This window comes from Buteo buteo, chromosome Z, assembly GCF_964188355.1.
Source record: "Buteo buteo chromosome Z, bButBut1.hap1.1, whole genome shotgun sequence".
Lineage (NCBI taxonomy): Eukaryota > Metazoa > Chordata > Aves > Accipitriformes > Accipitridae > Buteo > Buteo buteo.
Window position 1 is genome coordinate 65,636,693 of NC_134204.1, and position 16,791 is coordinate 65,653,483.

At 42.5% G+C, this 16,791-nt stretch overlaps 1 protein-coding gene across 5 annotated transcripts in view; it reads right to left on the reverse strand.

Annotated features, from left to right (window-relative positions):
* GRAMD2B (GRAM domain containing 2B) overlaps nt 1–10,995 on the reverse strand; it is a 33,951-nt gene extending 22,956 nt beyond the window's left edge. For 2 of the 5 annotated variants that reach the window (XM_075019638.1, XM_075019636.1), the window contains exon 1: nt 10,588–10,983. Coding sequence is in view for 3 of the 5 variants with exons in the window: in XM_075019636.1 (XP_074875737.1) it covers nt 10,588–10,679 (92 nt within the window). In the remaining 2 variants the exon portion in view is untranslated. Of the gene's footprint in view, nt 1–10,587 lie in introns of all 5 variants that reach the window. The other 3 variants (XM_075019635.1, XM_075019634.1, XM_075019637.1) reach the window with 3 other exon arrangements.
* Nucleotides 10,996–16,791: the final 5,796 nt, after the last annotated feature.

Here is a 16,791-nt window from a genome sequence, read left to right on the forward strand (position 1 = left end):
AATTAAGACAGTAATCTAAAACATAAAATTTTCCCCTGTTCCCTTCAAAACTAGTTTGAATAAGAAGCACTGAAGAGAAATAATGTGAGACACACGCTAATAGGCCACAGTTTGGAAAGTGAGCCTTAAAGAACAACCATTGTCTTCGACAACTCCAGTATAGTTTTATCAGACATGAACAGTTCTCAGGCATACGTAAGTGATATCAAAAACTCCAGAACTATACAGTGGTTACTGTCTTTAATTCCCCACAACCACACAAACCTTTCTACAAAGCTTCCTCAGATCCCCCCCAAAGGACACCCATGCTACTTGGTCCGCCTGATAACAGGTCTAAAAAGTGCAGAAGCCACAATAAGCTGCGACAAACCAGTCCCCCAGTCGACAAACTGCAGATCAGTTATGTAGGAGGGAAAAGGCAGCTTGAATAACCAGAGATGTTAGCTACAACTTCAATTATTTGCAAAACTGCAGCCAAACCAATATTTCCCTAGGGTTTAACATCAGCCAGCACTGCTGCAACATTCTCTCTGTGGATGGAGCATACATATCAGATCATCATGTTACCTTAGAAGCCCTGTTACCCTGCTTCATTTCTTTTATATAAAAAGGATTAATGTTGCAACAGCAGTTAGACTGCCGTTACTGCATATCATCAACCAAAAGAGTGCAGAGTAATTTCTCCCCTACTGTCCACAACTATGATTGCTACAAGGTATGTGGAAATACCCATCAGTGATGGGAAATACCCACAGATACAGTGACATTCTGTATCTTTTGGTGCTGTTGGGTAGCTATAGGATTTACTGGGTAGCTGTTAGCATACGGAAAGGAACTGACAAATCAAAGTAGTGTGAAAGGCCCAAATACAAAGAGATAGTGTTATTTAAACTATTCTTACTCCCAGACATGAGTCTATTCAGATAAGGGAATTGGTTACTCTTTCAGAAACTAAAAGCCCGAGGGAGAGACTCAAAACATTTCAGGATCCCAAATCAAGATGACAGACTTTGACAGGCTTAAAAGCAGAGGAGATGAAGCAGGATGAAGACATCGAGGCAGCATCCAGGAGACATACCAGCAACATGCTTCAAGCAGAGGTGACTGTGAGGGGGTAAGATGAAACGTGCTAATGCTGGAAAGGACACTCTGCTAGGCATGCTGCAGGCCAGAGGCCTCCTCCTCAGCACAGGCTTTCCATGACCTACCACGCCCTGAAGGAGCAATCATCTCAACTTTCCTTTTGCTAGGCCTAACGTCTTAAGTCTTCCTTCAGAAGGTATGTTCCATCATTCCACTGAAGATCCTTCCTACACTGCACCAGCCTGAACAAACCTTTTTTGGATAGCTAATCAAAATCTGGACTGCTTTATCTGATGAGCTTGCTTTCATACCTTACACAGTTGAATTATTTCACCACAGTTGAATTATTTCTTCACCATGGAGTGAAGAAAATACCTTTTCCATTGTAAAATTTCCTGCTGTCCTCTTCATGGCAGATTAGAGTGGTCTCCACACTGGATGAACTAACAACAGTGCTCAAGTAGAGGATTTAGATGTTGTCTGTTTCTACAAAGTCTGGTCACTCAGAAGCAAAATGCCTCCAGTTGCACTACAGCCATGCTCCAGTGTTTGGTGGCACAAGGCACTGTTTATGGGAGAAAATAGATCTCCTAAAAAACATGCCTCAGAATAATGTTATGATTTAATCTACTTCTAAGACCAAGTATCACTTTTACTGTGCAAATGGAAAGCCAAATATTGACTATCATTGAGACTCCAAAACTACTAAAATAGGCAGAAAATGAGCTAATCATAAAGTAGCAGACAGCTGCTATAATAGATGTTAAGCATAGCCATAATGTATGCATTTGGTATTTGTATAATTCCATATATTTAGCACACAGCTTGTACTTAAGGCTGAAAAGTGAAGGAAGTGAAGCAGCTGATTCTGAAGTATGGCATTTCTTATGTATTTTTTTAAGACAGATATACAGCCAGCAGATGTATTTATACCAAATAGGGAGAGCAGCAAAGCATTAATGAAGGAGCAGAAATGTGAAACCTTGCATGAGGGAAAGGGTCAATTTGTTAATATGAATAGGTATGAACCAGACTGAGATTTAACTACCGCAGGTTGTTCAAGGAGCAGGCTAGTTCTCATCTCATGAGGTAACAGTCAAACAGCATAATGGAGGCAAATGGAGGCAAATACAGCTGCACATTAATTGAATATCACATGCATATAGATGAGCACACATGCATATATACCACGTGTTTCTCTATGCACTTTTAGGATGAAGCAGGACTGCAGGCACAGGTGGTATCTCAATGTCAGCTAGCACCAAAAGAGGAACCAACCCAATTGTTAAAGACTTGTGTTAACTGTGAATCTTATTTTATATATCAAGGTAATTAATTTCAGAAATATCTACTGTATTCTATTTCACAGCTATCTCTTGGAACACAATTACTCACCTGTGAGTAGTTTCATATGTCTGTGTTGCTATATATTTATTAAAAGGATGAATTAAATTTTTGAGTTAGTTTTGAACAAACCCCTCCAACACTGTTAAGGATAGAGGAAGTCAGTTTTTTTTCCTCAACTGAATAGACATTTCACATAATAACCAGATCAGGTTTCACACTACCTTACCACTTGTACATCAGCAAGATCACTGTGACACTGCAGACGTCATTAGCAAGTATGTAAATTCTCTGCTCTAAATACCATCTATTATTAACTGGCTGTATTCCCTGTCTAATCAAAACCAGACTGCTATCAAGTTCCATAGAAAAAAAAAACAAAACCCAAATGAAAAAAAAAAACCACAGAAGAATTCCCTGTGCTCTGAAACACGAGACGCTATAACAAGGTATTTTATTAAGTTAACACTAGAACAGGAACATAAGCTATTTAGCTCTATTGTCTTTTCAAGAGTTTCCGTTTCAGATATCCACTACAAAAAGCAAAAGCCCTCTCGTATTTATCTTCACTCAACTCCACAAGATTCCCATGAAATGGTTTTCATTGGAGTCTCAGCAGGGTGACCAACAACTATTTATCTGAACATAAGCATGGTCAAATCCAGCACAAAACACAAATCTCAACAGACACATTTCTGAAAAATATGTGAAGCAAAAGACCTTAGGGGAGACATTCATTCACACCTGCTTTGGTCTGAAGTATGTGTTCTTTTCATTCTCCAGCTTGCTGGCAGCCTTTAGGAGGAAAGTTTTTCCTATCTCCCAGTTCTAGCCTACCTTATCTTCTAAACCAGAAGAAGTCAAAAAATAGGATCACAATTCCTACTGAAGACGAAGCACGTAGCCTTATATCACATCACATTTTTAGCTTTAGCTTCCAGAGGTAACAGGAGAAAGGGAAAAGAAAGAAGAATTCCCGATCTACAACTTGTTCAGGGTGCAGAAAAGAGGGCAAAGGCACTTAAGTGTCAGGTCTACCAGTCATCCTATACCAAATTCAATAAAAAAGATAAATACTGCATCTGTACACAATCCACGTGTCCAGTATGACCTCGTAGGCATCTATCAGTTAGATCTGCTCTGTAACTCAGGCAGAAACAACACAAATCTTTCTCTGGAACAACACAAGCATCTTTACAAATGAGGCCTCATCACCAGAGCATAAGCACAAAGGTTTAGCCTCATTACCTGAAGCTACATCTCTGTTTTTTAGCAGAAGAACTCCAGAGCAACATGCCTCCACATGATACAAGACTTGGCTGCCAGTTTGCCAGCATTAATTGTGTGTCTGAAAAAACTGAGTAGTTATATTGGACTGAATTAGGATTAAAAAAAAAAGAAAAAAAAGCAGACACCAGCAATTATATTATCAACTGCTATTAAGAATGCAGAACAGCTAGAGATAATAGCATAAGTTTGGGAGCAATGTTACCAACCCCTTTATTCCCTTCTCTGCTGCTTAAGAAAAACAAAGTTAAAAAATGAAGCTACCATGAATCACTTGATGAGAAGCTTCTGTTTTATTGCACTTTTAGAAATAATGACTCAATAAACTGCACACAAAGTTTTTTTATCAATGTACACGGGAAGAAATAATTTTGGCTCTTCAGACAGGTTATATACAGAGAGAAGGATGGCTGGGCTTGATCATGGAACAGTTTCTTTGAGAACTGGCATTGACAACAGATAATCCACACTCTTTAATGAGATCTCTCTGTTTAAAAGCTGACAGTAATTGAGCAGAGAAAATTTAAAAGTACGTATTTCAAGGGATGCCCGAGTACAATGTTTTTTGTGGGTTCCCCATCAAGAATAGTGCCCAACAAGGCCTAATGCAAAACACTAACTGAGATGGACACAATTAGATATTCATTTTCATCTACCCTGTTTCGTCACACCTTCCATCAAGGATGGAAGCAGATCAAAGTGCAATCTCTGCTGGAGGCTCACTCTTCACCAAGTGTCTGACAATGCTGAATTTCCCATAATTATCTTTGTGACCTACAATTTTTCTTACAGGCCCACCTGTGTGTTCACGGAAAAGACCAGAACAATGTAGATAATCTAATACAAAAGCTATTATTTCACAGTAGGAAATACTCGCTTCCAACAATGGGTCTAACTGATGCTAATCACAACAGTGCCTTTGACTGCCACACTGTATATAAGGAACCATTTTCCTTCTGAAGTCTTGGAAAAAGACGTTCTTATTAGAATCAGATGTGACATGTGGCGGCCAGATCCCTACTAGTGCCAGCTTGACTTTATATTTTCTGTGTCACTAGGACACTTGAGTCTGAATGCTCTGTGAGCCTCCTTCTTCAGCATGAGCCTTTCCACTGGCCACACGGTGTCCTCCATGGCAACACCCACTCTCTCCTATGCTGGCCATAGCATATCTACATGTATTGTAAAATTTCACAAAATCATATAGGCATATATAGAATTTTGTTATTTACTGGACTTTTGTATTGCAACACTCCTTCTTGTCCAGAAAAAGGCTGAACAAAGGTAAATGGCTCTTCTTGAGCTAGTGTAGCATAAACAGTAGCTACAAAATTACCACCAAGAGTCTTTTGCCTAGGTGGTCTATCTGTCCTAAACAGCCTAAACTAAGATTCCCAGAGGGCTAAACCACTGATGCACCTGCAGGAATGGCTCTTTGCAGAGGACATGCCTAGGTATGGTTGTTTTTTGGAGGGACGTCAGGAACTGTTGTTTCATAGTACAGTAACTGGAAGGCTTCCCCCATATATCCGCAGAAGAAGGTGACTTCAGTCTGCCTCTACATCTTCTAAGCTGCTGAGTTTCTTTTCCTGTTGCCTATCTGCACTCTGCACATTATTTCCCACTGCTTTCTTTCTGGAAGCTTATTACCTTCCTCACCTTAGACTGCTATTTTTCAAGGATGGAGGCAGAAACCAGTCAAAGCCACGCAGAAGTTTAGTTAAAAGAAGTGAATACTTTGGTACGGCACTGAAGCTCAGTTACCAGGGAATGAAGAAGAGGCAACTGTGTTCTCCTTGTACATATGCTACAACCCCTGGTTCTCCCTTTTATTCACGTGTCCCACCTCTCAGTACGTAATTCCATTACTGTAACATCCACCCCAGCATGAGACAGCACATTACACCATTTTACAAAGAGGAGACAAGGGCCTATACAGTGGGCTGGCAGGGAGCAGTTGCCCATGTCCTCCTGGAATCTCCCACTGAACCTTGCATTATCTGGAAGGAAAAATGGATGTTTTAAACATTTGTTTACAGCTTTCTGGCAAGAAAACATAATCACTCTGTAATTTTGGGTAGCTCAGAGATCTTCTAGATAAAACAAGAAGTTTCTTTTCAAGGAAAAGCGGAGAAACAGGGAAAGACAACTTGTCCTACTGTATTCCTATTATCTGCAGAGAAATTATTTGCTCTGTGATAACAATATTTGAAAAGACTTTTGCTGATCAGCCTAGCTGGATCCAGACAGCTACCCATGAATTTTGGTTAAATTAAGTACTACAGAAGAGGTCTGTAAAGATTGCTAGACCAAACACAAGATCTCTCTGGTATAACAGTAACCCAAGTCTACAAAGGTTAAGTGGAAAGGATATATATGGACTTGGCAACAGCTATATACAGAGCATGAAGATCATTAGTCCCAGCAGTGGTATCATTAGATAAGCACATAATTTCCAACCACATGACTGCAACATTTATGGAGATGGTGGTAAGAAGACAATACTCTGATACTACAGTTATGCATCATGTGTCAAATACCGGCAACAAATCCTGCTACCTAAAGCTTATCTGTAATATTATGTTGCCTAACAAGCATTTCTCACAGACTGCATACAGCCAATAAAGGTAGCACATTGGGAGTATTTCAGATTAGCCAATGAGGCACTTTGGTACAAAGAAAAGGCTGTTCAGATTCATATCGTGCATTTACACATGGCACAATTATTTTTAAAAAGCTGCTTTTATAACTTAAGCATGTATATACAGTGAACCAAGTAAGAATGACACGAAAAAAGAAAAAAATAGGAGCAATTAAAAAACATCATCATGAACAAATGGAGGTAATCCAGATTGGAAAACTCTTTTCTGTCACACCTCAAATTTAAATGTTTCACTTCGCAAGCCTATCCTTCTTTTCAGATCACACAACTTTCGCTATAAAAATAGGGAAGAACTACCAGGCAAGAATTAAAAAATATGATACTTAATATGTGTTAATATCTTCATCCACTGAAATTACAGAACATGAATAACACAGGCACATACCTATGCCTTTTTCCCTTCACAAAAAAACAGTAGAAGTTTGGCTGCTGAAAAGGAGTTAACCTGGATCAAAGCTGAAATAAAACTTTGAATCAGTAATAAATACCCCCCCCTTCTTCTCTGCATTTTGTGTTTCTCTCCAGTAAGAGAGTTTAGGGGAAAAAAGTGAGTTATGAGTATGCAGAGGTCAGTCAATTAATTGTCTTTTAACTTACCAACTGAGTAACAGTTATTAGGAAACATCTGTTATGGCAGCATAATACATCAGACAAACAAACCATAAAAATCACATTCTGTCTTTTCCCAGAAGTACGTAATCTGCCTGTAAGCATTTTCCAACTGCTTTCAGTAGCATACTTTCCCCAGTATCTGCAATGTATTTTTGCTCAAAAAAACCCCTCTCCATACCTTTCAGAGTCTTAAGTCCTAGTCCCCTTATTTCTTTAAGTTACACTCAGTAACTGGACATTACCTTATGCTCTAACTGTAAGGGGACAGAATGTGCCACTTAATGTTAGCGGTATCTTACCATACAGTAACTCAGCACATTGCCTTAATACAGACAGGTTTAATCATACTAGGCTAAATACTATCTGTGGAAACAAGAAAATGCCATATTGACTTCAACAGAAGCAAGTATGTGTGAAAGCAGAAGGATGCAGACACGGAATATGAACTGCTTGTTACTACACCTCTGCCATTTCTCCTTAACGTACCACAATCTGTTTTCAACGATACAACATCTGTTCCACAAGCTGTCCCTGCAGTGGGACTGACGGCTTCTGAGGCAGATCCAGTGCCACTGCAAACATAACACAACCCACTTTCAAATCAGAAAAATATATACCCTCTAAACACAATGCAAATGTTAATTCCTTTTTGGCCTGAGGCCACCTCAGGATGTAATGGTCAGGGAACACCACCTGGAAGGCGTTTTCTGTCCAGGAACTTCTGATTTGCTTGGGAGAAACTCCACGTAATGACAAACTTTTGGCACATGACTATTTTGGGTCTGTGTAATAGCATTGCGCACCTTCCACACAGTGTTACCTCTGGGATTGTACAACCCGCAGAGATGTTCTGCAAACTTTGCAAAGATATAACTATTGCTAAACACGCCAGAGAAGCCCATTTTCTAAATCAATATGAATGTACTTAACCTTCTGTATAAAGTTCCTGAATCACTGGCAGATAAACATAATCTTCTCAGATTTCATCTTGAGATGATTAAGAAAAAACAATACAACAACAACAAGAAAACCAAAACCCAAAACACTTCTACAGCTTCAATCTTTCAGAAGCACCTGTCCCCCAGGGACACCTCTATGGTAGCAGCAGAAGCACATCAAGCTATAAAGTCCATCTCTAAACTGAACAAGACTTTAAGCATACCTCCAGGAAGTACAGATTACAGTACAAACATAAATCTCTCTCTCCTGAGCTCTGGAAACCACTAAGAGATTCCCTAAGCCTCTGTAACTCTGCTAGGATGTTTTTCAAATAGAGGTCAGCATAAGCACTGTTGATTGCATATTGTTCCCTGGAAGTACATGAAGGGAATGAAACTGCACCACAAGCACACACACTTATTTATTAATTTTTCTAAAACCAAATCTTCAGCAATCCAACTTCTAGCAAGTTCGCTTCTAACTAAATCAAAACCAAGATTCTGTTCTTGTCCTTCAGCTGAACAATCCTCCCTGTAGCTTCACATTAGTCAAACCAAAGTTACTTGGCTTCTGAGCTTAATACGCAGTCAAATGAACATGACAGTTTCTCAGAAGGGTCCAGCTACCAGTTAAATGGGATTGGCAAATAAATTCCAACTTTGTTTCCAGCCAGCAAACGCGTAAACAATTTTGTAGTTTAAGACAAAGCACTTCAACTTTTTTGCCTACTCCAGTCTTTTCACCTCCTGCTGCCGAGACTAGTATCGCTGAACACTGTAGCTTGGAGCATAACAAACCACCTAGCTTTCCCCTGCATGACACCTACTTTCTACTGATCAGCAAAAATTGACAGCTAAAAAAAGGAGAGTCATAGCGAGTGAGACGTCTCCATTTATCACACTGGTTAAGACTGACCTCACTTCTACAACTGTAGCCAATTCAGCACTGAATGACTAAACACCTGGGGACAAAACAAAGGGTCAGTTAGTTAGTTGGTGCATGTACAACGTCTCTGACATCAAGCTTTCTATACATTTAGACTCCTAGTCCTGTTCTCGAGAGAAAAATCAGACACAGATCTTGCATACCTGAAGAACTTCATTAGATTCATTGGCATAATTCTGTGCGGGGGATCAGAACCCAAGGCTTGAAGTCAGAAGGCTCTAGAGAAGGTTGGGGAATTACACACCTCATTTGTAATGTGAAGTCACTGATGTGACTACACCATACAGGATAAAGGACACTTAGAAGACACTTTGATTCCCAGTGCTCTCTAACAAGCAAGTTATTTCTGGCAACAGATTTTGTTGCAACACATACTTTGGGAATACACCTGCTTAAGAGACCAGGGATACAACAGTTGGGGAAACTTGCTCTCTTTTCTCCTGGAGGCTGTTTAAGATTAAATCTTTGTGAAGAAAAGTTCTTTGGGGAGGGGAATCATCCCAGATTAGGAGAAAGTAACTTTTTTTTTTTCCTTTTGAGGAGAAAGACACAGATTTTTTTAGTTTCTAGTTTCGTAGGTGCTTAACTTCTCAAACAGCATCCTTAGGACTGTCAAGTTCCAGGTGAATTGGGAGCCTGGTATGGAACTAGACAGATGCTTGATTCTAGCAAAATTTTCACATGTTGGTCATTACCATGGCATACAAGCACCTAAACAACTTGAGACCTCCACAGGAAGCCAAAGACCAATGCAGGAGATGCAGCCTTTAACCCCTGACACCCCCAGCCACCATCAGAGGCTGGGAAGGTCAGTGGCCTCGGGGGAGTGCAGGGAATCCTCCCACCCCCAGAAGGGGAAGCCCTCTGACTTCTCTGTCTTCCATCCATTAGCCTAAGCAGCCTTTACCAGCCAGCAAGGCCTCTTCTTCCTCCCGAGGAAGATGAAGTATTTTTGATCTCTTCATCTGCTCAATTTTTTACAGTACCTCTCAGGTTAAAAAGTAGAAGGAGGCTAGCTATGGGTATGGCCCTGCTGGGCAACCATGCCAAGGCAGGCAAGCGCCCACCGCCTTGCCGGAGCGGCCTGTCCCATCTCTGTCGGGTACACAAGTCAGACTGAACTCCCATTTTCCTGCATCTTGCCTGTATCAAAGTTTGTGAACTTTTGACAAAGTTCTGGGTTTTCCTGGCACCCAGAGGAGAGGATCGCAGCTTCCCGCTGGAGCCCATGCACATTACTGTAAGTGAAAAAGCACAGCTGCTGGATTTCTGTGCCACGGCAGAGAAGGATTTCCAGCCTGTTGCACGAAATTACCAGAAGCAGTATTTCTGTGCCTTGCTCCCAAAAGTACGACTTCAGAGTTTAACGCTGTGCTCGGGGCCGCCTCCCGAAGCGCGCAGACCTCGGCTGAGCAGAGACAGATGTTCGTGCTTCATTTAAGCCCTGGAGGCGGAGACCCCTCGGCGGCTCTTCCCCACGAACTTCAAGCCAAAGCCAACGCCCAGAACAGCGAAGCCCCCACCGCGCCGCCGAGCCCAGCGCCCGCCGCCCCAGGGAGCCCCCCCCCCCACCGCCGTGACTCCGCCGAACTACTCTGCGCGGCCGCCGCTCCCCCGCGGGGCAGCCCGGGCAGGAGCCGCCCCTCGCCGCGGGGCTGCGCGGGGTCCCCGCGGGCGGGCGGCCGCCCCCCCGTCCCGGCCCAGGCAGTACTCACAGCCGCAGGGCGCCCCTGTTTTCCCGCCTGCCGGCGGCCCGTGCAGCCTTCGGCTCCTCCGCTTCGCACCGCTGCTCGGTCGTGAGCACCATCGGCACCCCACAGCCCGCCGCCGCCGCCCGGCACTAAACCGGCTGGCCAGGCCGCCCCGCCCCGCCGCCGCCGCGGGGCGGGCCCCGCCGCCGCCGCCGCCGTTCTGGGCCGTCTGGATCCGGAGCACGGGCCCGCGGCGGGAAGCCGCTAAAAACCGGTTCCGCCCGTCCGGGGGGCTGGCTGCCGCCGCCGCGGAAGGTCGGCCCCGGTTGCGGCCGCGAAGTGACTGAGGCGGCCCCGGGAGCCGGCGCTCCCCGCGTGGCCGATCCGCTACGCGCCTTCAGTTACTCCGTCGGGACGTTGTGGCGTGAGACGCTACCTCCCGCTGGCTCGAACAAAAGGCGTCCGTCGTGTTTCTTACGGGGGGACGGGAGATGCGGTTTCACACGCACGCACGCGGTCTGAGGAGGGAAGGGGGCGAGAAGAAGGCGGCCGGGCCGGGCGGCGTGCGGCGCGGCCCGCGAGGCTGCCTGGCCAGGCCTGGGAGAGAGTTTGCAGGCCGGCAGTAACTCGTGGAAAACGGCTTTCCACAGGTTTCTGTCAGCACGTGTCCCCAGTGTCCCTCTGAAGCAGGCGGTAGCCCAAATACCGATGCCGGCATCCAGACAGCTGAACTAACACTAACTTCTGTGGTGACTGGCTGATCCCTCCATCTGGGGCTGCCTCAGGTGTTTTTTTTGTTTCCTCTCTCTTCAGCAGCACCCCACGCTGGTTTGGCTGCAGAGGAAATGATCTCATGTGCAAAAACCAGAGCGAGCAGAGCCTTCCTGTGGCTTGCGCTGGGGGGGCTGTCAGGGAAGTTGCATGCCCTCAGGTTAAATGGCAGCTTTTGGCACCAGTCATCTGGCTGGGCAGACACAAACTGTCAACATGCATATGAAAAATGTTTTCGTTACCTGGTTAATATCCAAGTCGGGGTTCACTTTGGTGAGCTAATATTTTCAGAAAGCAAAGATGGAGCCTGTGGCTATAATGATGCAATCTAACGAAGGCCAACCTTGGGATGAGAGTTCAATGTAACATCTCTACAAAAAGGTCTATTTTCATGGTTTAATGTGTTAGGATATATTGATAGAATTAATGACAGAATGTATTTTCTTCCTAACTGCAGGACTGTTCACAGGAGGTAAGAGGAGAGTGATCTCTGCTAGTGGGCATCAGGGTAGGAGATAGATATTAACATACATTTCAGATTAAAAGATGTATGAAGCAAATCAATGACCTTCCAGTGATTGATTGGATTGACAGCATTGTTAGGATTGCCTGATACTTACGCTGTATTTTGAAGGTGTAAGAACTAAGTATTAGGTATTGTTGCAACTTATTCAGGAAATCAGTAAAAAGAAAGAGGTGTTAATGGTGAAAAAGCTCAGGACTGCCACAGCTGCTTGGGCACACAGATCCTGTAGAAAATGTGCGATTGCTGTATGGTCTTAGCTAGACCAGGTGGGTTTAATTAGCTCCAGTCCAAGAAAATTTGAAGACTATCTGCCAAGCTGCATAAAAGGGAAGACAGTTAAAATGGCTCTATTTCTGGGAGACATTAACTAATGTTTATGTATTATTTAACATGAAAAACAAGGCACATGTGGAAAAGAAATGAGATGTAATTTACAAGAAGGATTATTCAGACCTGTTAGGTTCTGCACCTGTGAGACTTTGATTGCTGACTTATGCTCCCCTGTGGAGCACCTGAGCAGGTTTGGCACTGCTTTGCAGAGCCTCTCCCACCCCCTTGTGCCAGACGCAACCTGTGGCTGTATAGTGGCATCCCATTTATCCACGCGATAACAGAATAGGCCCCAGTTCAGCTGTCTGGGCTGTGAGTAGAGCTGGAACTGAAAGAGCCAGGGAAGGCAGCATTGGCATCCTATGTCCATTTGGACCCAGGACCCTTTGCAGCAGCTTGTATGAGTTTTTGGGTTCCCTGGGAATTGTTCTCATATCAGTGTGGACTACCAAGGCAGGTACAGTATGTCTGGAATCAGTAGGAAAAGTGACTGCCTACCCTTCGTCTCATTTTTGGAGGCCTTGCATTGCACTAGAAAGGTATCAGTTGCTATTTTAGTCCTAATTTTGAGGCTGAAGGCAGACTTATGGTTGAATAACTCTTGCGTAGCTCTACCCACTCCAGGAGAACAATGCTGGTTTACAGTAGGTGAGAATCTGACTTTTAGATATTTGAACAAGTAAAATCAGCTGCCTTTTCAGTGCTTAGATTTTCAGTCTTTGGCAGATTTAGCTACAGGAGATAAATGCTACCACAGACCGTTTTGTTCACTCATCTCCGGAGGTTTCTGCCTCTACCACAGTGGTGCACAAACTGGAAAACAACTGCTTGGTTTCTGGAGCTCGGTCTCTGTTTTAGTGTCATCTGGCTCCATTTTCAACGTATGCAAAGCTCTGTTTTAATTAGTCAAGGTGTTTACTGTAGAAGAAGCTTACATTCAAATAAATTGATGCCTGCAGCCTAGACAGTAAAAATGAATCCTTACTAAATACTTTGTTCCATATCATGATATCTTCACTTTTGTCAGAGACTTGGTTCTGGCAAATTGTCAATACATGCCTTCTTAGACAGTGGCAGTAATAAGCAATGACTATAGCTCATGTTTTTTTGAGGATTTGAAAAAGAAACTCTGTGGCCAAGCTTTGTCAAACTGTGGATGGTGCAGGAGCTCTAGATTGAAAGGACACGCTCACGAGTGATAGAAGTCCTGAATGCCAGGATTCTCAGTAATATGTAGTGAGGAGTCCCCTATATAAAACGGTCAAATATGCAGCTGTTCGTGTGGGTGGAATATACTTGAAAACCTTATGCTTTTATTTTGGTATGCTGTAGCAAGCCTTACATATGCAAAAAACCACAAAGGACCTTTTACTGTACAGTTATAATTGCTCATATATACAGATACAGTAAAGCAAGTATGTGAAGACCAAACTGTCACCCACAGAGACCAATTGTTGTGTGAAAATCTGGACTGTGTTTTTGTCTAATTGGTGAAGTGCAGATTGCAGAGAGAAAGAGAAATTAGTGTACTATAAAATTACTTATCACTGTTTAATACCTGCAGTACTGGTGATGCCATGTAGGCAAAAATTGACATGTTCCTGCTCTGAAGAGACTACATGAAGCCTCAGAGAGGGTTGAGGGTTTTCAATAATCAGGTTTCGATATCAATGTTATGTATAACACAGCAAAAGATGAAAAACTAGAGATGAAAGAATAGGAAGAACTTTCATGGTAAAAAAAGATTTAAGATATATGAAATCACAGAAAAGCAGAATGGGGAGAGACTCACTGAGTCATCAAGTTCATTCCCTATCCCAAAGCAAGGCCTGCTGTTCCTGGGTCATCCCTGACAAGACACTTGTCTAAGTTGTTCCTAAAAGTCAGTAATGTATCCAGGCAGTCAATTCCAGTGTTTGCTGTCATCCAGGGGAAGTCCTGCCTAATCTCTAGAGTGATCCTAAATCCTTCTTGCCGAAATTTAAAGCCATTGCTTCTTAATTTATTCAATATGAAGAACAGCGAAAACCTGTCTCCCATTGTCCCCCATTTTCTTCTTCTTTTTAGCCTCAGATAAAAGGTATAAATTGTGTTTTCTGCACTTCTTTTTTTCCTATGAACTGTCTCTAATAGGTTCAGATCTTTTCTGAAGCGCAGTGCCCCAAGTTGGACAGCAGAAGCCTTACAAAGGCTGAATGGAGGCAAGATTAAAAGATTACTTCATCTGTACTATATACACTACTACTGTTTATATTTCATAGTAAATTGTTTATGTGTTTCACAGCAGAGTGAGGCTGGCTCAAGTTTAATTGTTGAACCACTATGACCTGGTGAACCTTTTACAAAGGACAACTGAGATGTTGTTCTCCTCTAGTACATTAGCAGCTGATTGTTAGATTTGACTAAGTATGACCTTCTGCATATCCTTTTTGAATTTCACTCTGGTCTTCTTTTCAGACTGCTTCTTTAATTTATCAGAATAATTATGAATCCTAGCTTGAATGACATGAGAAAAAGAAGAGTAAAGGACCCCAAAGAGACACACTGGAAAGGTCAGTGTAAAAAGCAGTAGGACTGCTACCCATGCCTAGAGATTCTTGGATAGGATATTGCCAATGAATGATAAAAAAAAAAAGACAATCTAGCTGGAAATACAAAGGATTAGGGATTGTCTTAATCAACAGTATTTGTGTGTCTTGGGATTTTATTTCAGTACAGTCATCAAGGCTGTTCATAAAGTATTTCTCAGCTTATATGGCAAGTATCAGCATGACTGAATGTGAGGAAACTTCTTGGGAAGGAACAAAGCAGAAAATGAGTACAATGATTTCTGGCATTCTGTATACTTTGAACACACTTCTCCTCAGTAGACAATTCTTCTGTGCTTCTTTGCAGGTATGAAAAGCTACAAAGAGATACAGCCTTAACAGTTTGTGAATACAGGTACTTTTGGATTATAGGTCATTATATGTCTTGTCTTTAGTTTTCTGTATGATATTCTGCACTGGTAGGATTCTGTGAAAGCAACTCAAATGCCTTGGAAGCCATTAAGTGATGAGAGACCTGCTAAATAAGTCCTTATAGTACTCTGTTGAAACATGATAGGAAGGCAGTCTTATGTTAGATACCATAGAAAAAGGAGCTGTGATAGTATGAGACACAAGCTATAGACATTTGGAAAGATGAAACTCAGAAATGTTGATTTCTAGAATATATGCAAGTCAGCCACAAACCAGAGTGAAATGGCTTACAGCTTGGGAGGTACAGACTAGGAAAGACAAAAAGTGTACTGTAAGAGTGGTGCAGCATTGGAAGAAGTTGCCCAGAGAGCTTGTAAACTCTGTCTGTGGATGTTACAAGACCCAGCTAGACAAAGCCATACCTGATCCGATCTCGTGTTGGTGATACTCCTGCCTCAAGCAGGAATGTTCAGAAACATCTGCAAGTCACTCAGCATACTTGAAGTATGCTCAAAATAAATGGAGTAAACCAAGGTCGTAAATAGTCTCTAGAAGATAACTAGGGCCGGAACACGGTGAGTGGTGCAATTTTGTAAGGAGTAAAAAGCAGTTTTGGCCAATTGATCCTCATTCCTTGCCTGAATTAAGAGTTTAGTAACTTATTTGTTTTTAAAAGTGTGAGATTGCTTTATAGAGACCTATATCAGGTGATTGGTTTCTTCTGAGCAGTTTGCTAGAAGTCATATCTGCCTATCTGTTCTTGGTTTTTGTTTAAAGGAGCCTGGATTACTGTATTGGTTGAACTCCCCTTTGGACAGGGAAGTGCATAGGGCATATGAAGTAAGCTGGGCTGAGAGCTAGTTAGAGCGTTTCTCACCACAAATGGTGAGGCACGCTGAGGCTGTTCATTGTGGCTGAATACTGAAGCACTTGGATGAAGTAGACTACACTATAATTATGTACTGTAGCACCCAGCAGGAAAAAGGAGAGAAATTCTCACATAAAACTTCTGGGGTGTTAGTAATGTGGTGTCAGCCACACTCATAGTGAATGTGCAACACATTGTACATGTACTCCATCAGCACATTTACTGCCATTTTGATACCAATGACCTTCACACAACTTACTGTGTAGAGTCACAGAGGACAAGCTGCATACTGTGAGTCTTAGTGATGTATCTTACACTGATCAAAAGAACAGTACGGGAAGGAGGGTTAATGGCAAAACACAGTGGAGCTGGTGAAGTAAAGCAACATTCATCTTCCTCCAAATTGTTCATGGCGACTTGCTTATATTCTGAAAAAAAGCAAACTTGTGACATGTAATAGTTCAGTTCTGCTACCGATGAGATGGCATTCAGCCAGTTGGCACTTTGCTGAAAAACACAGATCAGTGTCTCCTCTTGGTTCATGAGAAAAAAAGCAGTCATGGCACATTTCCCAAGCAATATATTGCCCTGGATGCCTCATGGATTGCATTGTTAGAATGCTGTGATGCCTAGATCTTGTCATTTATAATGAAAGTACCAAATCCCATGGCAGTGAAATCCGTTTTTCTCCATTTATAACCGTCATTTAATATATTGGCCAGCTAGGCAGGAAAAGATAAATACTAATATTGCTTGTTCTACTCTGGTGGATC